Below are 23,986 nucleotides of genomic sequence, written 5' to 3'. Positions count from 1 at the left end.
TCATATTTTAAAGGGTTCAGATGGAAATAAACACAATATTCTGGGCTAGATTTTATTATTTTGATCTAGATATTATAAGTACAGTATTATATTTTTTGTGATATGGTGTTTATTATAGGTAGATAAGGTAGAGAAAACTTACATAGTTTTCCCGCTAGAATAGATTTTAGTCTACAGAATAACCATTACCATTTAGCTTTTATTGTAGGTATTTGGTTAATTTAAAAAAATCAAAAGAAGAACAGAGTAGATTTTGAGTACAGCAAATTCATCAGAGTTGATTTGTGTTATTTCTTTCTCAACACAGTATGTCAGTTGGTGTACTGTACCTCTACCTTATGGACCTCATTTCTTGTAAGATTGATTTAACCTGGATCTTGGCACAATTTGAAATCAATACAAAGATACCTAACTTATCAACCTCTAGAATTGGCAGATTGGCTCCATTTGAAGTTAACAATTATAACAAAACAAATTAAAGGGATAATAACTCTTCGTTTTGGCCAAAAAATTAATTTTCCTGGAGTAAACAACAATTTTCCCATGCTTACCAATGGTTAATGAATCCATTTTTACATTCAAAGTTAGTCCCTGGTTTTTTTCTAAAAAGTTTGGTTTTTTGTTAAAATCTCTTAAGAGATTTTAACAGAGTATAGCCTTCAATGGAGGTCACGTGGTCTGAAGACAAGCTCAGATATCAGAATAATAGCTATAACTGCTGTTTTTGTCGTAAAACAGAATATATTATATTTCTGTGAGTTATTCACAATGTTTTTATTGTGAAATATAGACCTCATACGAAGAGTTATTATCCCTTAAAGTAAAAGAGTTACCGTCCCTGGCTTTCTCAGGTTGTGACAAGAATCAAACTTGTGATTTATTTCAGCGAGAAGAAATCCTGTTCAGTCGTAGAACATGAATAAATGTATTTGTTTTTAAGTTAATTCTTATTTTGTGTGCATCACATGTTTAGAAAATGGTTTATGGTTTGACTTTGTACATGGGCAGTGCATTCAGTGTGTTGCACATGTATAGAAAAGGTCAATACTTTCAGCAATAAAGATAAACACTTCATTCAACATAGTAATGCACCAGCACTGTAGCTTTCTATGTAAGACAGTTGATTTAAGTTTATCACTTAAATTTGATTTTTTAGTGGTACTTGCAGTGACTAATTCAGTCCCTAAAGCGTGTTCATTACACTGAAAGCTGAATTGTAATATTTTAAAGCTAAAAGTCCTTTCCTAGCTGTAAGATGTACATTATAAATGTTTCATTTGAATGAAAACTCCTAGGCCTGCACTTACTATATATATGATTAAACAAATCAGCATAAAGATTAAGACAATTGCAAATTATCTTAATGCAAGTTTTTCTTTTTTTTATCTTGAATGTAAGCCCAAGCATCAATATTCTTTCTTTTATATTCCTCAAAGATGTGTCAGAAACCATAAAAAGGTGTTTCCTTTATTGACAGTTAAGATGAATAATCAATAGAACTGTATATTTGTGATGAAAATGCTCTCTGAGGAGGTATCAGTCAGATGGTTTAAAAAAATATGTTGTTGTATGCCAGAATTAAGGAAATGTAGAATTGATCAATTCAAACTTGCATGCTAAAACACTGGGGCAGAGAATTTCTTAGTAATTGGTCTCCACATTTATCTTCTACATTACAGAAAGTGACCTTGATCATCACAGTGGTCGACTACGATAGGATTGGAACATCAGAACCCATTGGACGAACAGTCCTCGGCTGCACTGCCACTGGGGCAGAACTGCGCCATTGGAGCGACATGTTGGCCAACCCCAGGCGACCCATTGCACAGTGGCACACTCTGATGGAGATGCCAGAAAAGAGTTAAATGGCGTGGCACTAAGCTTCTGAAACCAGATTCTTGAGACTTTAAACAGCTGCATGAACAACAAAATATATAAGTGAATTAGATATCATATGTAGCTATGTATATTCATATATAAACACATACCTCTGGCAGGGCTAATGTAGATGCCATGTACACAATTCATCATAAGGCAAAATGTGGGTTCGTCACATAAGTAGCATGATGCATTGTTGTAGTACATGATAATTTTGAAATATAGAAACCCAAGATGTCATTACCAAAGGTTAGATAATGTATGGAGAGCGATCCATTAGACATTGTGATGCACACACTTGGACAATTGGTATATATATACATCTACAAAATATAATTGATATAGCAGCTGTGAATGTTGTATTGTTCATACGCCTACATAACAGTGAATATCATGTACATTGAACTTGCATGTACAGAGTTCAGTGTACAAGCAGGTAATTAAGGCATCACACACAGTTGACTATTGGATCTGATAAAATTGTCATCAACCCAAGAGCTGTGGGCAGAGCATGGTTACCATGGTGATTCATTGCTGCTATAGATTTTAGTAATACGTACAGATTGAATTATCCAACCTGGAGTTTGAGAATCTAGTGGTGACCAGCATCTATAGCTAGCATATTTCTGTCATTCCCAATAGCATTAAGTTGCTGAGAAGAGAGGAGTTCTCAGTGGGCTCTGAAACATGGGGTGTATATATCCAGTGTCTTTGTGGTAATCTGAGGTTCCTTTTGTCTGTCCCAACCTTTTTGAATGGGTAAATGTTTATCATGGTCATATCAGTGTTTAATACTATCCCAGGTGAGGGGGGGGGGGGTTGAAAGGTTTGATCTGAAATCCAAAACTGCTGGGGATGTCTTTAGGTATGAATGGCAATTAAAATAGGCTTGACAGTTCAAGTATCTACTTAATTTATTTCTTTCATTAAAAGCATATACATGGTATTGGAAATAAAAGTGATTGCCTCTTATTGTGTATCTATATCCTGATGTTATGGGCAGTGGCAAATTCAGCTTATATTATTGAATGTATGGTTGTTTGCACTTAATATGTACATTCCTTTAGCTCAGTAAAAAGGTTGGTACATTCCTTCAGTTAACAAACTGCTTTCAATATAGACAGCAGATTTTACATTTAGAAGTTTGAGGTTGTGATGTTATAGTTGTTATGCCAGAATGAAATGTTAGGGTAGCATTGGTTGCCAGTCATTTGTCTTAATTATTCTGTAATTATACATTATGGAATTTGTATAATTAACTGTTTTAACCTGTTGTTTGTATTTATTGACAATACCCAGACGTGCAATTTCATGTTATGTTCAATCTTCAATATTACAAAAACACGTGATAAACCACATTTAATCTTATGAGAGAAAAATTTAAAAAAAAAAGTGTTTTGATTTGATCCCTTAAGTGATGTTTATTGTATGGTATTGGCATAATTTCTGCTTTAGTGTCTTTGGCATCTTTCTGTCTTCATATTTTCATCATTATTAAAAGTTGTGTAAAGCATACATGAAGTAGAAAAAGAGAAGATTCCCTGCAGCAACTAATGTTCTCTCTGTGAAATCATTAAAATTTGAACACAAAATTGATCTACATGTATAAGCACACTGTAGACGTGTAGACTTCATATGTGAGCAGTTCAAGGCTGATGTGTGTATCCTTGAAACCCTGAGGAATAATAACTGTATAGCACCAATGTGTTGCAAAAGTAAAAGTACAGTGACTTAAAAATTAGACAAAAAGGGTTTTAAAGAAAAGTAATCAAATCTTATCTCTCCCTGAAATTTTCATGGTTTGATCCACACAATTCAGGTCTTTGGTGTTTGACATTGCATTTATTTTCATATTTAAGCAAATGTTGATGCTATGTTATTTATGAAGTTTGGGGATTGTGCATTTATTTCATTCTGGTTAAGTAATCAGTATATGGTGGCAGTGTCAAATCAAACATTTATAAGTAGAATTTAGGGTCATTTTTGTGTGTGTGCATTTAATTTTAATGTAAGTAATCCTCATTGTCTTGTAAATAGAAGAAAAGTAACATATACCACATCAGGATAATTTTATTTTTGAAATTTTTGTTTTGTTTTGAGAGTGTGCTGTTTTCAGCCACAATTGTTGGAGGCCCAAAACAAAAGTGGTAAGACTCTGTAATAAAAGTCAGATTTAAAAGTGTGCAAGATAGAGTATTGACACTTTTGCTTTGTTTGTCCTCTGGTAAGGATCTACAGTGCATACCATAGGATATGATTGTCAAATGGTAAACTTCCATTCATTGGCATGGTTTATAATCCTAACATGCAGACAATACAAGTTTAATGAAGAGGGTTTTCCCCCTCCCTCCTGTGAAGTATTTGTGAACAGTGCTACTAGTTTTACTATTATGGTATGCTCTGTAGAGAGGTACAGATGTCATCTTCATACAGTTAAGACAGCTACCACTCTGTGATGTTCTCAGATTTTTTTCGTAGATAACATGAGAGATAACTGTACTAAATGCCTCCTGTACTACTGACTTTGCACCAAAGTGTTTTCCATTCAAATTGGCTTTGGGAGTGCTTCTATTTGCACATTTAATAAGTCTTATTCCTGCAAGACATCCTCACTTGATTGCGATAAACAGATAACTTCTTGGAATTCATCTTATTTCTCAGAATTGATTTTACCTTACTGGACCTTTAATATTGCTCTTTCACGCGTTGTATCATGAGGGCATTAATTGCACATGAAACAGTAAAGTCTACTCTAAAGGGCATGTTTTAATTTGACTGTATGTTGATGTCATCAGCAATAAAGTATATTGTCTCCTTTGTTTATTGTTTTTTTTTCCCCAGCATTAATTGGTGTGTGGAACTGCATATTTACAAATGTAGATTTACATCAAGAATTTCCCGTTCACACATGCAGTATGCATATTTGCAAGTTATGGGTATATAGACTTGATAATGACTAATGTGTGTGTCCTCTGACTTAAATGGCTACATTCCATTATCCTTTATGCTTGTGATGTACAGCATTTCTCATTGCTGAATATAGGGAACCGCCTTGCTAATGCTTGCACAATGAAGTGAGGGTATGAGGGAGATAATGCACTGCCACTGGGGCAATACGTATGCCAGAACACCTCAAGCATCAGCAAGAGGTATTCAAGGCATATATAGTGAGAGGATGACAATGTTTTGTTTGTCATGAATGTTGAGGGAAAGTAATTACATTACATTGGAAAACACAACTTGTACCAAAAAAAAAAGCCACAGTCACATATCTCTTGGTATGTAAAATCAGATACACCAGTGATGAGCCTCTGCACATGGAGGATGACTATGTATTTTTAGGAAATATCCAACAGATATTACCCAATTACCAATTGATAATTAGAGCAACATTTTAACTGCAACAAAAAAAAAAACTGTTTAAATATAAATGACATAAAAAAAACGAAGTCCCAGAAACCATATAATTTTGCTGCTTACACTGGGATGATACTATTCCATTATTTGACGTTGAACCCAGAGAAAATTACCAAGTAAATAGTACTTATGAAATTGGCATTAAGCCAAATTATGTCGTGATTGACCACCTCCTAGATGTTTTTGCTCACTCAGGAATAGGAAAGCTTCCATAAAAGAGCTTGCACAGTGAAATTTCTTCTTATTCACTTACAAGCAATTGAATTTATGCATACTTCAAGATGGCACATCAAACTGATGTGACAAATGACTTTTCAGAATTCAATTTTTTGGAGGTTCAACAGAACATTACCATAACCTTGGGGGAATTAATTCAAATTTCATTGACGATAAGAATAGCACATTCCTGAAATACGCATACCATAACTTAAAAATTCAAATAAATTTTAAATTTTAAAATTATATAGCAAAATAATAATATAAGGATGCCCCCTTTTCTCACACATTTTGTGCTCCCTTTGCTGTTAAAAAAACTACATCAAAAAGCGTCAAAATTCATCACAAAAACTGCATCACTAGCCTGATTTTTCCATTAGATGTGACCTTTACTTCCAGAATGTAATGGTCGAGCAATGCGTAAATCTATCATTTATAGGCGGCAGTAGGAATCAAAGGAACACTCCGTGCATGATAACAGACACATATGCATTTCCTTAAAAGATGCAAGTGATGTATCATTATGACATTATTAATGTTCTGCTGTTCCATAAGATCGCTGCTTAAACAATTGAAAGATACCTACCAGAACAACAACTGTGACATGTGATATGTCTGGAGTCTGTAGACCATATCAATGACTAGTGGGAATTTTTATTTTGATAGAAATCATTCACTATTATATCTATGTACCATTATCACAGCTATCAAAATTCAGTTCTTCAGTGAAATTTGCTTCTAGATTTAGATACTAGTGTCAGGCTGCCAAACAATCATTCCAAATCTTTTTACTAAAATAATTTGTGCTCTCATTTTAAAATCTCATTTAAAAAAAACTTCACAAATCCTGCATAAATAATATAAAGAATAACTTTAGTGTATTGAACAGGGGTTTTCTGTTATCATTATAAAAAAAAATCAAATGCAAAACAAATTATATCTTCAATGTACAACTTTGACTATCTTCAGTCATTGGTAGAGAGTTCTGTCAGTGAAATTGCAAGAGAAATCGATATCCTTTCCTGATAATTGCATTTTTACATTCATTATCCTCAAACACTGAGATTTTTCCTTCCTATTTTCAAATTCAGGGTATATTCAAGGTAGTTTATGTGCAATTACACTGGTCTGATTAAAGTAAATTAAAAGCTAGTTTGATATCATTCAATAACGATGCCATTTATGATCCCATAGCAGCTAATCAATTAATCCACACCAAAAAAACAATGTTGGCTTTGACAGAGATAATAGAAGAGATAGTAAAAATATATTTAAATGGAAAAGGCAAGCATTATTTATACCTTTTATGTACCTGCGTCTGTCATCACTGTCATCACCTTCAGTGATAACACAATTAAGTAGAAACTGTTTTACCTTTTGTCCTCAAACTTACGAAACTGATAAATATTCTTAAAATATAGGTTGAGTTAAAAAATCAGCATGATCAGGCCATTTTTTCCAAAGTTATGCTGTTTTTTTTTTTTTTTTTTTTTTTCGCTTTTTCAGCATATGCAACACTGAAAACACATTTCAAAGAAAACCAATGGGTCTATTCACTTGAAACTCACAGGAGTGATCGATGTTACATACCTAAAATACAGGTCGAGTTTGAAAATCAGCTTGATGTACAAAATATATTAGAGTATAATTTGACAAAAGTGAAATGATAGTTTCAAACTAACAAGTAACTTTCCACAAAAAGTACTTTTATTTCCAAAATAATTATGTATTATTCAATATTTTAAAACAATGTGCTTGAGCAAACGTGACGCATTGTGATTATGTTATGACTTTGCTTCCTATCATGTGACTCTAGTTTCATTATATATACGATTTAATGTTCAATTACAACTTTCTAATATGATTTCAATTGTGACCATTTGATATATTGCACAGAAAAAATATTCCCAAATACCAAATACAGATCAAGCTGAATATTAATACAACACAGATAAGCCTCTTCAATAAATTTGACATTGGTAATTTTGATTGTCATTTGCATATATTTGTTACACATATAACCATGGATGGTTTATAGTTTTAAGAAAATAGCACAGATAACAGTTGAACAGAACATGGTACATTAAATTCTTTCAGTATTCTGTCATGGAAAAAAAATTGGGTAATTAAACAGCTGAAACATTTCATAGAAAACAGAAATGGCTAACATTCTTATTCTGTCATTTAATTTGTTTTAGCATATTAAACAAAGGCTAGACTACATAATAAAAATATCATTTTTTTTATGTCATGGAATGCTTTATTTGATTTTATCATAATGAAGTAATTTCCTTATAGAGAAAATCTCTTTTATACATTAAAAATTAAAAAATACCCTGATTTAGATTCAACAAAAATAATAAATCTATATCAAAATTATCCACACTGATTATGACATTATTTGAGTTTTCTTCTTTTTGTGGCAATGTTGGTCTTCATGAATGTATCCATCATTACATCAGTTTAAACATTATCTTAAAGCCATACTGATTTAAGAAAATGTCACAGAAATCACCCAGCACAACTTTTTCTAATTATTTGTAAGAGCACTGCAGGCTAGGATCATTTCTTTTTCTTCCCACTCTTTTTCCCACTTTTCTTCCCTTTCTTCCCACTTTTCTTCCCACCTTTTTTCTTATCATCTGAGATCATTGGTCTAAAAATAGAAATAATAAATATATCAAATAACACTATCCACAGCTTAAAATTTTAACAAAACTTTTGAGATTTGTTAAAATAAAACGATGTCAAACAATCTCAAGTTTTGCAGTTCTTGATTGTAAACAAATAATCATTATATATGAAGGTTTCTTTTCAGGTTTAACAATATCACCAAATGATTTAAAGAATTGTAATAACATACTTTTCATAAGTTTCTCTTGGCCACAGCACATAATATGAAAACACCCATGGTTTGGTGACACCCTGTGAACGACGGACACTCTCCAAGTTGTTTTTCCTCTCTATATTCTTTTCTCTGAGCTTAAGGAGCTCTTCTCTTCTATTCTGCATTTCTTGGCGCATCTTCTCTCTTGCCTCTTCCTCCATCTTTCGTAGCTACAAGAAAGCATCCATTTATTTTCAAAATTTTTTTCAATTCCCACTTTTCTGATTTTATATGTAATAAAGGTGTTTTCTCACAAAAAGGGAATAATTTAATTAAATATACTGAATGATTTATATAAAATTATTAATTTTCCATTTATATATGTGGTAAAACTATTGGTAAAATCTCTAACAATAACCAAACTCAATGGAACATAAAACACATTAATGGTGATAATGTGTATTAACATTTTCAAATTGTTTTTGTAATGTTATTGTCAGCATTAGAGTTCAAATGTTAGAAACACAATTCCTTATCTTGTATAATATTACTGTTAAAATTCTTACCTCCAGAAGTCTCTGTCTCTCAATCTCCCTCTGTTTTTCCTCCTCTTCCTCTCTCTTCTGAATCTCCAATTCAAGTTTTTGCTGTTCTTCAAACATCTTTTGCCTGTGAAATGGAAACATCCTGGTTGTTATTGTTATTTTTCAAAATAGGTCTTCCTTCTTTGCTTTTGACATACAATCTAAAGGGAGATATATGACTCTGTACAAATAAAAAATCAACAAGTCCTTGTGGAACTCTTTGCTGAACAATCAATTCCCAATTACTCCATTTCCCTGTTATTACAGCGTCATGGTAACAGGTAGCACACAGATAGCTCCTGCTATATTTAACTGGCATTCCTACAATAATCTTTTCCACTAATTGGAATCTGAGGATTACAGGAAAACCTTGACACCCGTTATAGTCTCAATGTATTATTACTATTATTTCAACATGTACCCATGATTAATCTAGAACATATGAATGACTATTCCCATAATTTGACAATATATAATCATCTTGTGAAAGATTAGGCAAAAGTCATTGCAAGCCAATTATATTGATTTCTCTATGGATGATTTTGTAACTCATGCAGCTTAACCACAAGTACCACAAGTTATTATCCACAATATAAACATTTAGAAATCAACAGGCTAGCCAACACACAGGCCATTTATTAAACCATGACAAAAATTTTAGGATATAGTTATCTAAGGCCAGAACTATATGTAAAAATTAATTTGAATTAATTAATATTTGTTTTCAAACAAACAGTAAGGTGTTGTTGCATGGTCTTTTTTTTTTCTCAATTACAAATGAGGGGTAGGAGGAAATGTGTATGAAAAATTCTGATTCAAAATTAGGGTGAGTCTCACTCAATATCCATTTTATCAATTTTGTGTCATATCTGTATATTAAAAATGAATGACATACATCACTTTTACCTAGGATTTACAATGTAATTTTTAAATGTGGAACGTTTTAGCTTCAAAGTGAATTTTTGGATGTACAGGACAATTTTTGTGTTTGATCACATTCACCATGAAGAAATGGATATTTGGGGGACACTTACATTTTTTCTTGTTCTTGTTGTCTGACTTTTTCCATTTCCTCTTCAATCTTCTGTCGTCTACATTCAGCTTCTTCCCTCTCACGCACCATGTCAGCCATGGCCTCCTCCTCTGCCTTCTTCTCCAAGTAAGCAATCTTTGCTTCCTCCTGCTCCATCTCAAATTCAACCTGCTTCAGCGATTCCTGAATAACAGAGTTGATGAGAATAATGATTTACCTGTCTATATCCCTACTATTTTTTCAGTCATTAAAGAAAAAAAATTAGTAATTAATTAGTAATTACCTTGTGCATGACAGTTAATATAAAACACTTTTTTAAAAAAGAGAATTATAAATTCTTATTATTTTTTATCATTCATATTTCTGTTCTTTCAAAAAAAAATCTCATTTTGTCAGTGGATATAAATTACAAAGTCTTATTTTTTATCATTCATATTTCTGTTTTTCTATATAAAAATTCTCATTTGTTAGTTGATATAAATTTCATATCTATGCTTAACATCTGAATAGGATATATTCTAATCATTAATTTTATTTTCTTACTGGACTGGACTAGAATTATCATGAAGATGAAGATGTGTCTTTATCATTAGGCATTTTGCTGGTGACTGATGGATTACATACAAGATTAAGTGATCCATCAAAATAAAAATCTATTTACACATTATCCACTGAACTTCTTTTCATCTTCAAAACACACGATGTAGATTTTACCTCAAATTCCATTTCTAATTTCTCATTCTCCTCTTCCTCATCTTCTTCCAATTCTTCCCTGCGCCGTCTTCTTGCCTCACTATCTGCTATTCTCTCTAGCATCTCCAACTCCTTCTGTCTTGCCTTGGCCATCATCTCTTTCTGCTTCTCACGCTGTCGGATTGCCTCTTGTTTCTTTCTCTCAAGTTCAAGTTTTCTCCTGGCTTCTCTTTCTTCTCGTTCTATTCTTCTTTGTTCAGCCAGTATCCTTTTCACTTCTTCCTCCTGTTGACGTATGCTCTCCTCTTCTTCAGCAATTCTTTTCAGTTCTGCTTCTTTCCTCTACAAAAATATTTCACATTTTGCTTCAATAGATGTTCAAGTTAAAAACCAGCACATTACTTCTTGACATACAGCAGTGCACCATTGAATTTGCATTTCTTGAATTAGGAGAAGATTTTAGTATTCTAATTGTAAACAATTTACACCAAGAAAAAGAATTCTTCACCAACCTCCTGTTCCCGCTTAGCTTCCATTTCTTTATTCTTCCTATCTTCTTCCTTCTGTTTTATCAAATCCTGTAACTGCTTAGCTTCCTGCTCACGTTTCTGAAATTATAAACAGTATTTTAAAAGTGTGTCTGTGGGTTAAGCATTGACCACAAAATCACTGTTACCACATACAAATGGTCAATATTTTTGATTATTCATTTATAGTCACATGCATGTCATTTTCTAAAATGTCATGTGGCACAATTTCTTTGACACACTGGCAGTATTAAAAAAACAATTTCCAACTACATAATCTGAATATCTTTATAATTAGATGTAAGATAAGATACTAAACACCAAGTACATAAAAAGTTTCTCGTCAATTACTTTATAACAGAATCTTCCCTCAAACCTCCTTAAACTTCTTTAATGATATTCATAAAGGTGGTTCAAACAATAAAAGGTGCAAAAAGCTTTAATTTTTTTTTCTGTTGAAACAATTTCTACACATTAGTACATTTGTCCAAGAAGTGGGCATAATAATAATATTCAAGTTAATAACAGGCTGTAAATATCAGTCAAGTAGTTAATTTCTAATAAAGTAGATAAACTAGAAAGTAAAAGGCAATCTGGGACAAGAGTTAAGCCACTTTCTTTTGTCAGTAAATTAAGCTACAGAAACACCACATACTTCTTTCTCTAATCTCCGTGCTTCTCTCAGCTCTTGTTTCTTCCTCTCCATTTCTTCACCTTTTTCATCTTTGACCTTGAGTGATTTCTTTTCCTTTTTCTCTTTATTGGCTGGTTTACCTGGTTTAGTTGACTTAATGCCTGCAGATTTAAGTTGCTCCTGGGCAGACTCCATTTTTTCCTGCATTAAAAATGGAAATTAGTTTTGAAAATGTTATCTATTCATTAAGTGTTAAAGATAAAGTAAATTTCCTGTAACACACTTATTAGTACCAGTGTCTTTCACAACAAAAAAATTAAATCCCATACTAGAAAAAAAACACCAAAATCTTTTGGGCAGTAAAAAAAGGACTGCACCTTCATTAAATTTTTGGTTGCAATTAGACCTGCTTGTATTTTCCTCCATTCCACAACACACAATAATTAAGCAGAAAATACCTGTGCAATATCATTTTCAGAAAATTTTGTACCAAAACTGTGCGGTATTTCTTAAGGATAAATCACTTGAAACTGTATGGTGGCTTTGATTGGGTTAAAGGGCATTAATCTGACTCTCATAAGTTTAAATGCATCTTAACGTACCTGAAGCCAGGCAACAAGGCACTTTCTCTTCAATAACTATCATCTTGACCATCTGGATTTTTAAAATAATAAACCAGTGCTATATTCCAAATTTTTTTATATTCTCATACCTTGAGTAACTGCTGCTGCAGTTCCAATTCTTCAACAGTCAGTCCTCCCTCCTCACCAGTGAATTCATCTGCACCACCCTCCATAAGTTGTTTTACTATGAAAAATAATTTTCATATTATTTAGAGCATGAAATATTTCATCCTTCTCACAAATATATATAATAACTGTACATCAAATTAATACTATTGCCTTTATTCATACTTAATGAAGACAGTTTAATTCTCAAACAACCAAAGATGTTTATATGTTCCTTTAAACGAGTCAATCGTTCTTTTGAAATAAATCCAATATATATCAAAATATTTTAATGTTCTTACAATAATGTATGTCATACATATACGTAATCTCTCCAAAATTTCAATCTTATTGTTTCTTTTCAGCAGAATGTATTACATCTCTAAAGACCACACCATAGCTTTAGGACATGTATTGCAGTTCTCTACCTTCTTCAGGAATTTCCACTTCTAATTCCTTCTCCTTTTCTTTTTCCTTCTCCTTAGATCTATGCTTCTTGATGCTTCCCTCATTTCCTTTAGTACCTCCAGAAGCTTTTTTAGTTTTTACTGGTGTCTGCTTACCAAATACACGCTCAATCTCAGCTCGGGTATCAGAAATCAATGATTCTGACGTGAATTCCTGGAATAGACAAAATCCATCTTTTATTTTCTTTCCACTTTCCAACAAATCACCTTTGCTTTCCACTTTCCAACAAATACCCTGATTTATTGTTAGGAGTTTAGTCTATCAATTAAATGTACCAAGCATCAAAAACATCCTTACTTTAAATTCCCTATTGGTAGTTGCAGAGGGTTGTGAGACTTGCTCATTGGACGTCTCAGTACTGGTAGATATTTTGACATCCCTTTTTCTACTGGCTGCTGATGACACTCTTGGTGTTTTGATTTTCTGCAATGTGTTTTAACATTTTTTAATCACAGAATCAAATGACCAAAGAACTGCTCTTATGAGTTAAGTAAAAACTAATCCATCGATAAGAAAAATGTTATTTGCTTTGTCCTTAAAAAGTTCCATGCAAAATCTTGTCCTATTTTTTTTACGCTATTTGCTTAAAATGTATTATGTTATCATATTTTACTTTAATCTCTACGAAGACAGAAATATTTAAAAATGGTAAAGTGAATCATTGTTCAATAACAATGTACCTTTTCTAATTTTGCACTTGTTGCCTTAATTTTTTGTGTTGCATTACTGGTTGACTTGGTCAATGGACTAGATGGGGGTTTGGGGCCTGATGTTATCTTCATGAGTGGAGCAGGCGATTTGGTTGGTGATGGCGCTTGTGGTTTTTGTGGTTCTGAAGTAGGAGCAAAAATCATGAAATATGCATCATCATAAACAAAAAAAATTCTGTTAAGTCTTTTGATGCATTTTTTAGATTATGTTATTTCAGAAGTTATCAACACTGCAATAAATGGACATTTCAAGTAGTATAGGAAAAAGCATACAAAAATAATGTATTCCTGAACCTGACATATGGAAATTAAAGGATTCAACAACATATTTCACCTTGTTTCTTAGTATCTAATGCAAAATCACTTGGCTTTACTGCTTCTCCACCTAAAACAAACAAATCTAGCATCATGCTCTGTTTGCAAAACATTTATATTCTACATTTAGGTAAAACTAAGCATGTTTCTTTAGAGAAAAACTGGACATATATATTTAAGGGTATTACCAGGCAATACTGATAACATTAATCCCTATCAAATCTCGCTCTCTTACCATTCCCTTCTTCCCTAATAGATGAAGATGATGTTATGTGACTTTTTGCTGATGGGGACCTGCGACTATTAACTGCGCCTGTAACCGTCTCTGCTGGAACAGCTTTTGTTGTTGAATCGTCATGTTCAAGGTTAGCAGATTCTGTAACAGTTGTATCCAAGGAAAATACAGAACTGGCTCCTCCAATGAAACTGCCACCTGCAGAGATATTTATACAATGTGAATGACAAACCAATGGTGACATTCTGTAAAAGAAATCCATTTGATTTCATTATTTCACATCTTTTAACGATTCTAAGTGGGTTTGCTTCCTTTCCAAAATAATGCTTATCATATCAGTCGATATAATATCAACACACATAATGCCAAAATAAATCAGGATAAAAACAAACATCTTAAGCATCAAATATCTTTTGAAATATTATTTTCCTTGTTAACATCAACCAGTGTATCCCTCACCAGTGTATTGTGGCTGTGATGGGTGAGTACCACTGGCTGCTTCTGTCTCCACGGTAACCATGGTATGGTACCCTGTGGACAGGGAGTGGGATGCTGAACCTGGCCTAGAGCTAGGATCAAAGTAAAACCATGAATGTAAGTTAAAATTGAACAAAGATTTTTCGATGAAAGTAAAAATATCTTAAATTACTTAAGTTAACAAATGGACAAACTATTACAGATAGTGAAACATCCCAACCAACCTTTTGTCTCATTTTTGAGAGATACTTACAAAGGTTTTGCAAGAGGAACACCACTGTATTCATATATGCATTCTGTAAATTAAATAATTTTAATTTAGATCTATTGTTAAAATTTCTGTTTAACAACAATACAATGTAGAGCTACTTACTTCTTGATTAAATTCTTATATCTTATATGCAATTGCCAGTAGGTATACAAGTTAGCACTTTAACTGAAAGAATATTTCCACCACTGACTTCAGAGCTTTTCAAAGGTAATATCGTTAAACTTCTTTGCATACAAGGACAGCCAAGAAAGGTCTGCTCACCTGTGTTTGGATTTGGAAGAAGATCTGGTTGTAGATATGCCTCATCTACGGAAATATATGCAAAAGTTTTGATAATTATCAGGACATAAAATATGTGCACAAGGTCAATTTTCAGAATAAGCAACCATATCTTATTTGCAATAGCAACCATCGATACAAACTATAACCTTGATTATACAAGAAATCTAATCTAACCGGACTTAATCATAGTATAAATTGAAACAACAGTAGGTATGATGTGTTCTCAAATGCTCAGAAGCAATTCAAATTTGGTTGCCAACAACTGCCAACAACCCATTCCTTTACTTTTCTAGTATTTTACCAATTGAAAGAGCATGAAAAACTGTAGATCTATAAATTCTGATCACTTGATTTGAGCAACCATGCACACAGTCAATCATCTTATTACTGCCAATGAAAATCAATGAATGGATCCATATTAGGATTCATATCAAAATACACTAGAGAACAAAGGGGAAAAGATTGGATTGTGTAAACTTACCATGTGGTAATGGGAGATCTTCTTCTTGATAAAGATCAGGGTCTACACCATAATCATCATCCCAAACAGAGGCAGTCTCAGTCATTCCATCATGCAAATGGGGTTCTGTGTGGGACCTAAGGGACTGTGCATCATGCGGAGTGTGGAAAGTGCTTTGGGAAAAGGTTTCAGCATGCAGAAGAGCCTGATCGTGCAGAGTTTGATGAGAAACAACACTGCGAGGACTGAGGGGGCGCGAGTGCACATGCACCTCTGACACATGTCTATCAGGATAGACAGACTCTATGTCAGTTTCAGTCCCCACTTCCTCTCTGTCAATTAATTCAGTCCAACGATCAGATTCTTGCCATAGAGAAATGTTTTCATCTACTTCAGTCTGTGCTTCATCTTTATCACTTATGCTCACTCTGTCCTGACCTGGGAGTTCAAGGTGCTGGGAGGCCACAGAGTTTGGCCTTGACATTGATCCAGAAGGCGGCCTTGACATTGCCCTGATCAAAGGTGATCTGAGGCCAGAACCTGGCCTTGACCTTGCAGCAGATGCTGGCCTTGACCTGGAATATCTGGAGAACCCAGATCCTGGCCGTGAACCCATCATGGACTGTGGAAAACATGTGGATGGACGAGCCACACTGTAACCTGAAAAAATTGATCTTTTCATCTGTAGATGATAAACATTGCATTTTTTGTTTTGTTTGTTTGTTGTGGTTTGTGTGTGTGAGTGTATTTGCCTAACTGGGATGCTTTACATTTCCTGATTATGTATATATTGAAATATTTTTCCCCATTCTGTTTATTTTTTACCAATTCTCTTGTTTTTCAAAAATGCAAATACTATTGTAGTTTTATATCCCAGGAGATACCCAAAATATGTTTGAGGCTCATTTTATATATTTTTCAATCAGCCCTTTTCTTATTTACCTGATCTATGACTGGATGTTGCAGAGTCTGGCCTTCCCATATAGCTTACAGACTTCAGGGAGGCTGCAAGCTTAGCTGCTGACAACACTGGACGCATAGATGCTGAAGACAGGGGCCTGAAAATGGGAAATTTCTCGTAGTATTTCAATTCTACAATTTGCATGAGAGTTGCCCAATATCTAAATGGCTTAATAAATAACCACTCTAATGACACCATAATATACTAAACCTAAATGTACAAGCTTTTGACATCACAAAAGAAATTAGTAAATCAGAAAGAAGTATTATCTGTTGCCCACAGTGGGACTATCTACAAGATCTTAAACTGGGTTCCCATCCCTAGATTGTTCTAACAGGATCTCCACGGGGTTCCTTGCTAAATTGCTCTTAGTCTTTGCAATATACATGGCCTACATAACTGGGTGGCAGACTATACTATCACTAACAATCAAAATTTCTCTTTGAATTTGCTTCTCACCTGTCTCCTTGAACTGATGCATGGGACCCTGGTCGTGTGAACTGATCCACTAACTTCCCTGTATCTGCTGTTATCAACTCTGCATCACCCCCTCCTCCTCTGGTCTGGCCAGCAGACGACACAGACCTGCCCGATTCTGATTGGTCAGTTTCATTCAACGAGTTGAGGGACTTTGACCTTGTCTCATTAACATTATCTTCAGTTTGTGGGGGACCACTTGGTAGAGACTGGGTAATTTTTGCACTGTAATTATCAAATAAAAAAGTTATTCAAATATCTAAACAAATATTTACCTAGGAAAGAGTACAATCAATTTAATCTCTATAAAAAAATAATTCTTATCTGAACGAGGTGATAATGTTATTTTAAGGTAAATGTTAATTATAGTTCAATTACTCTTACAATATCTTGAAAAAAAATAAATAAATAAAGTTACCCTGCTCTGCTCTGATCCATGTACCAGTAATTATATAATTTAAAGATATCAAAATAAACAACTTGTGTTTGGTAAAACAAATAGTAGGTACACTTCTTACAAACTAAACAATTAAATCAATAGATTATTTCACACAAAATGCACTTTAAGAGACAATCAACATACAAACAGTTCACAGAAAATAAGATTGAACAATGATTTGAATAGTAAAATTTCAAAACAAAATACACACATCATTTCTAATAAATATTTCTGATGATGGCCACGAAATTTCCACATTACCTGTATGACAGAAAACATTTAAAAAGTAACAAAATTAAACCTGAGTACCTTTTTGCCATGGTTTATTTCCTAAGAGAATGACAATTTGTTCATTAAGTTTTGGTTTGGAATTAACTTATTTGGTCCTGATAACAGTGTTTTGAAATACTGAATAAAAACTATAAGAACATTTACAACTGGTGCAGTATCACCTACAAAAGCAGCAACAAAAAGGCTTTCAACCATATAACATAAATCAATGATGATTACATTGTATATAAGACAAAGATTAATTCATAAAAAGTCACAGGTAATAGTATTGGCCTATGGCCTGCTTTGCCAGTACTTGAAACAAGTTAAACTGCCTGTATGTTTCCCTCTTGATTTGTTAGGTCTGTTCAAACCAGACATTTATATATCTACTTATGGTACATATTGGAGAAATTGAGATTTCAAAAAGATTATGAATGTTCCTACCCTCCATTAGTTCAGTAGTAAAAGAATAAATTTTTACTGTAACAAAGAAAAACAGGGCAGCTTGATATGAATCCTTTTACAAAAATTAAGGTCCCACTTGTGTAAAAGTACATATTTGTTGTTACATTAGGTATTCACCACTGACACTGTTAGCAACACATGATTGATTTTATATTTTTTTAGATTATAAAAAGTAATTATGCCACATGAATAGTAAAGCAAGCTCTTACCTTGCCCATCTTGATTTGTATTCCTCTAAATAAAAGTTAAAGTCTGCCCCAGGCTGAGAGTGAATATCCACTGGGGTATTGTTGAGAGAATGTAGGAACTTGAGGAAAATGTGATCATCACACTCTGACAAACTGGCAACCTTGTGTGCTCCATAATCCTAGATAAGAAAAAAACATTGTCCAAATCAATACTTATAGAACAAATCATTTTAGGCTTTATTTGTGCAAGAAGGAAAATTTGCATTGGGTTAAATTGATACCACAAAGTGAAAAAAAAAATTAATTTTGAAATAAACACCCTTGTGTAATAATCTGAAAATAATTTGCTATTGGAGTTTTATTTCAGTAACTTATTTACTGTTACAAAGTAAAGGGCAAGGGCATCATGTATTTTGTCACAATTAAAAAATACACTAAAATGGTTGGCTTAATTGTCAGTTAACGACTAGTAATGAGGTGAATGCCTGTATCTATCTGCAACAGTGTTGACATTTTCTCAATTAAGCCAAGAAGCCATTCCTTCATCTCCCCCCAACACCTGGATAGGGAAGCATGTGTCACCTACACTAACCTTGCATATTGTCAAACATGTTTACAGCCTAATACCAAAACATGCACTCAAATACTACAATAATCCACATTCACCAGTAAAAGCCACTGAATAAATAAGGTTATTCAGCAGTTTGCTATACAAATCAACCATTCAAATGTCTATTGTGTGGGGGGAAAAGCATGCCCCAATGAAATTTACTTTTAAAAAAACATCAATTCATGTAAATACTTCAGCATTTAATTCTGGTTTGTTAAAAAGGTATAATCCTATCACGTAGTGTGAATATGTTTTGTTGTCATTTCTAATGTGATTATAATAATGTTCATATGGGATTGTCAGGACAATGCATTCAGTCTGTTTATAAAGTCAACAACCCATTAACAGCTATATATTCATACTGCTTTCTTATATACAGAAGTTTGTTATTGGATTATGATTATTAAATTGATGCTTAAGCTCTCGGTGTCACCTGGTGACTGTCATCTTAGATCTAAGCCTGGTTACAGCCAAATAAACTATTTTGTCTCTAGTTCAGTATTATGGTATTGATGTTGCTTAAAATTCTTACAGAGATAATGTAACCATACTTTTGTTGGGTTGATTCAAATTATTTTCCAGTAAACTCTCTCTCTCTCTCTCTCTCTCTCTCTCTCTCTCTCTCTCTCTAACTCACACACACACATACCCACGCACACATGCACACAAACACATGCACACACACACGCACATATTCATGATTATTAAACAGACCCTTTTGTCAGTTTTAAAAAGACTCACATATTTCTGTATTGTTCTTTGGTCTAAATAAACCAGGTAATTCATCATAGGTCAAATCAAAATACTTCAAGAAAAATATTTTGTTAAATTGAATACAGCATAAATATTAATCATTCTTAAAGCAAATACAACCAACATATTACAGTTTATTACACCTGTGGGGTTATTATTATGTTTTTCTTGTGTGATAAACCTTTTCTTTGTGAGATTTAAACCACCATGTGTGGAATGCTGTTAGATTTAGTACATGAACATACAGGTAGCAGAACAATACACATCTGAGTCATGAAAGATACATAGAGAATGGTAATGAAAATATTAGCCCAGAGAGCAAAGATTGTTGTTGTGTTGCCATGGTGAGAAAAACTGTTAAGGTTGGTAATACAAGTGCAGACACCTTAGTATTAAATCATCCATCAAAATGAGACAAAAGGTGAAGTCTCTGGTCTCCAGTGCAGACACTCAAATGCACCCTTCTGATTCAATGATTTCAACTCTTTCCCTAAGCTTTTCAATATCTCACGTAGATACATTTTTAAAGAGCCTGTTTGAATTCATGAAGAAAGGCTGACTTAATATGTGGAACTGATGCTAAAATTTTGTCAATATGAATGTTAAAGAAGGCAGTGTCTGGCATTCTAATCTCTTGATTAAAGTGAATTTATTACTAACCTATTTGGTGGCAGGAACTAAGAATGTAAGGTAATCATGTCTGGAACATGTCCCTGAATAATGTACAGCCAATTGATAAACACTCAAAGCTTATTTGGTTTATATGTCACAGCCACTCCAAATCATTTAATTAAGTCCAAATTCTGCCAATTTAATTCTCATCTCAATCATCTCAACTACCTTTTGTGATTTCAAAACCTGACAAATTAAATAATGTGAAAACCAAGGATCCAGTATACTGGGTTCTATGTGAAGCCAACATCATTTACTTACAAAACTACCAATCTTAAGAGATATAAGAAATTAAGTTGATATAAGAAATAAATATCCAAAGAATCAAAACAGTAGAAATGCATCTAACAAAGAAAAGTAATTATAGTACATAATTATATTATACTTATTAAATAGGATAATATAGAAAATTGATTTAAAAACACTATCACATAAGTAACTCACATCATCTCCATACTGCAGCACCGATTTAGCAAATCTCTCCAAGGTTCTAATTTTTGCACCAGGCTCCCAACCCTTGACAGTATTTCTGCCATCTTGTCCCAGCCTTGGGTTGCCAAGAGTAACTCCATTAGGGACAGTGAAGAGGAATAAAGCACCTGATAAACAAAGCAATTATCAAGCATAAATCCATGTTTTGAGTTAAACAAAAAGACAAATTATATTCAAGCTGTCACTTCATTATATAACAATTGCATACAATTTTTACTTACATTCTTTTGTTCATAGTTATAATTCAAGGCAAAGTACAATGAGTTTCTAATTCTATTTCTGTTCATTTGAGGGGTAACTAACTGTGTGGAAATGGTGATGAAGTGATAATTATGTTGATATATTTACTTTCACTAAATATAAACTCATATTTAACTGTTTTTCATTCTAGAGTTTTAGTCATTGGTAATCACTGGATCATTTGATGTTTGCTGTTGGTATTTACGTCTGAGATTAGGTGGACATTTTATCAGTTTGGCAATCATGGCAGAGCAAATATACTGTAATCCACAGACCAAACTTTGCCATCAGATACTGATTATTCAAAAAACAAAGAGAGAGAGAGAGAAATCTCTGCTGAGATTCTAGTTTCAAAAACACATTATTCTTATTATTAAATACTGCAAACAGATTAACTACCAGGGGGTGAATTTTTTTAAAATTCTAAATTCTAATTTTTTTTAAAAAAAATTTAAACATAACTGAGAAACATAAAAGACAGCAAGGGTATTTTGCTTTAAACTAATTTAGTTTTACAGAATGAATAGGTGTCTCATAATGCAATCCACTATTACTTTGTATAGTGGCAAAGAAATTGCTATTTCCATACTGTCTCCTTAGAGACATCTTAACTACTTCTTTAAGGAAATGTCATCAGATCTCTACAAAAGAGGCTCAGTAATGCCATCTCATTTATCAGTCTTACAGTCAGGTAGTTTAAATATTTACCTTGAGAAATTGGAGACATTAGCTCTCACAAAGTGCTTTTCAAGTTATCTATTTGGTTCAATAAAAAAGGACTTGTATGTACTATGTTGTAAGTACTATGTGCCCGCACTTTTCATGAGAATTTTTTTCTAGATAATTTTTTTTATCTGACAACTCTAACTTGCACAGAATTAAAAGTAGAATAAGAAGTCCATCAACTGAATGAAATATTATCAGTGTGTTTAATTTCATTACAAATGAGCCAGAAGATTCAATATTTTATTAAAAGAGTACTTAGCACCCTTATTCAGATTACCTATACTGTAGGCAAGGAAACTATCTCATCATTTATTATCCACTTAACAGTCTTTTCCTGCTTTAAAACTAAAATATCAATTTCATAGGAATTTATTTGTTGATTAAATAAATATTTCTAAAATGAGCTGATGTTTTTTACCTGTGTTTGTTCTTTTGGACTTCTTTATGTTTTACCTATTTACCAGGTTATAAGTCTAAACCAAGCACATACTGTATACTGACCTGACAATATTAAGTCAGGTCTGAAAATACACATATACAGATGTAAAAAAGTATTTTTTCTTAACCTATCTACCTTTTCTTGTGAGGTATGTCTTTGGTAAAGCTATCTGTCCATCAGAATGTAACTCCTGCCTGGGGGGACTGGGAGGACCAGTAGCAGTGACACCCGCCCCATGCTTCCTTGGGGATACTGTGACACCATGCTTGTGAGGGTGGTCTGGGTCTGCAACTACTGGAAACTTATGCTAAAATGGAAAAAGTCATGACAGATTTATCTAATGACCTTGTGAACTTCTAAATTAAAAAGGAAAAAACAATGAGTACAAAACTATTATTTATTTTCTGAAACAAAGCTTTTTGGTGTTGTTGAAGCGCACCCGTTGTAACAGGTATTATCTAAAAATTTGAATTAAATAAAACTGTGGAATGTAAATGCATTTTCCCATCACATATAGCTTTTGTTACTGTTGAAATACAAAATGTGTATATCTTTGGCATCTTTAAAAGTCTTTAATCAAAAAGCGGATTAAAAAACAACCCCAAAATTTCAATTTGCTAAATGAAAAATGTAATCAAAATTCAAATGAAAATATTTTTTTTTATATTCAAGATATTTGAGATTAACCTAGGAACATTTTTAAAATGTTTAAGTCAATTAACGAGGTGAAACTGATCTTTAAAAAATGAAGAATTACTGTAATCCACTTATTTAGCAACACTCACTAAACACCTCATAAGTTCTCACGGAAAGATCACCGAAATTAACGGCAAAATCGGGGGCAGGGGGCAAAAAACACTACAAATTTGTCAAGGTTAGCAAAGATGGTAATGCACTCAAGAATATAACAATGACAAGGAAAACGAATGACATCCATCTGCAGGTGAACAATACATCTGATGCATATTGCTGTTATAGAAAACTTTTGTCTTGGTGACATACCTTTTTGCCATTTTCTGTTACTTCCAATTCACCGGCCCAGGTACCAGAGCCCTTTGCTAAGGTACTCAGCATAGTGCACAATTATTGCACCGAGAGGTTTGTTAAATGTCCAGTTACTTTTTTCTTTTCATTTCCTCGGATCTCTTAATGTCAATTAACGCCGTGCCGGGCACCTGCCGCCACTCTCCGCTTACGTACTTAAGTAAGATTTTCTTCCAGCGTGACTCGTAATTTGTATCATTTTCTTGTTTTATAAAGCAACATTCCCCTTCCTGAGCCGCTTATCTTCCTTTCACGCGTGTTTAACTTTCGTATTTAGATTAATCACAATACAAATTCGGCTCACAATAGGCACCTTCGATCCGACATTTATTTAGACCGCGTGTCCTAGATACCTGCTTCAGTAAACTCTTCCAAATTCAAAGGGAACTGAATTTATATCGATATTTTATTTCTTTTTATTTAAGGACAATGCTATTAAACTGTTTAATTAT

At 33.3% G+C, this 23,986-nt stretch overlaps 2 protein-coding genes across 7 annotated transcripts in view; one reads left to right on the top strand and one right to left on the bottom strand.

Moving 5' to 3' along the window:
• Nucleotides 1–4,695, top strand: part of LOC106154905 (synaptotagmin-1) — a 28,227-nt gene extending 23,532 nt beyond the window's left edge. For all 4 annotated transcript variants that reach the window (XM_013529462.2, XM_013529461.2, XM_013529469.2 and 1 more), the window contains one exon: nucleotides 1,680–4,695. In XM_013529462.2, the coding sequence (XP_013384916.1) occupies nucleotides 1,680–1,865 (186 nt within the window). In that variant the 3' untranslated portion in view covers nucleotides 1,866–4,695. The remainder of the gene's footprint in view (nucleotides 1–1,679) is intronic.
• Nucleotides 4,696–7,196: 2,501 nt separating this feature from the next.
• Nucleotides 7,197–23,919, bottom strand: LOC106155145 (uncharacterized). 3 transcript variants are annotated; one of them, XM_013529826.2, is made up of 23 exons: nucleotides 23,493–23,918; nucleotides 22,626–22,797; nucleotides 21,038–21,192; nucleotides 18,580–18,737; nucleotides 17,176–17,418; nucleotides 16,698–16,813; nucleotides 15,777–16,415; nucleotides 15,275–15,319; nucleotides 14,996–15,038; nucleotides 14,725–14,834; nucleotides 14,266–14,463; nucleotides 14,050–14,100; nucleotides 13,686–13,837; nucleotides 13,303–13,428; nucleotides 12,966–13,158; nucleotides 12,522–12,616; nucleotides 11,831–12,010; nucleotides 11,161–11,256; nucleotides 10,670–10,990; nucleotides 9,957–10,138; nucleotides 8,905–9,007; nucleotides 8,375–8,568; nucleotides 7,197–8,167 (listed from the first exon to the last, which is right to left on the bottom strand). In XM_013529826.2, the coding sequence occupies exons 1-23, from the start codon at nucleotides 23,562–23,564 to the stop codon at nucleotides 8,074–8,076; spliced, it is 3,738 nt and encodes a 1,245-aa protein (XP_013385280.2). In that variant the 5' UTR covers nucleotides 23,565–23,918; the 3' UTR covers nucleotides 7,197–8,073. The 3 variants fall into 3 exon arrangements, with proteins under 3 accessions (XP_013385280.2, XP_086856272.1, XP_086856271.1); XM_087000146.1 differs by having other exon boundaries at nucleotides 16,194–16,415; nucleotides 23,493–23,917; XM_087000145.1 differs by lacking the exon at nucleotides 14,050–14,100 and having other exon boundaries at nucleotides 23,493–23,919.
• Nucleotides 23,920–23,986: the final 67 nt, after the last annotated feature.

The sequence above is a fragment of the Lingula anatina genome, chromosome 1, assembly GCF_051362555.1.
Source record: "Lingula anatina isolate TDL-2025a chromosome 1, LinAna3.0, whole genome shotgun sequence".
Lineage (NCBI taxonomy): Eukaryota > Metazoa > Brachiopoda > Lingulata > Lingulida > Lingulidae > Lingula > Lingula anatina.
The sequence above is the reverse complement of the archived record's forward strand: the minus strand, read 5'-3'. Positions and strand labels throughout refer to the sequence as shown.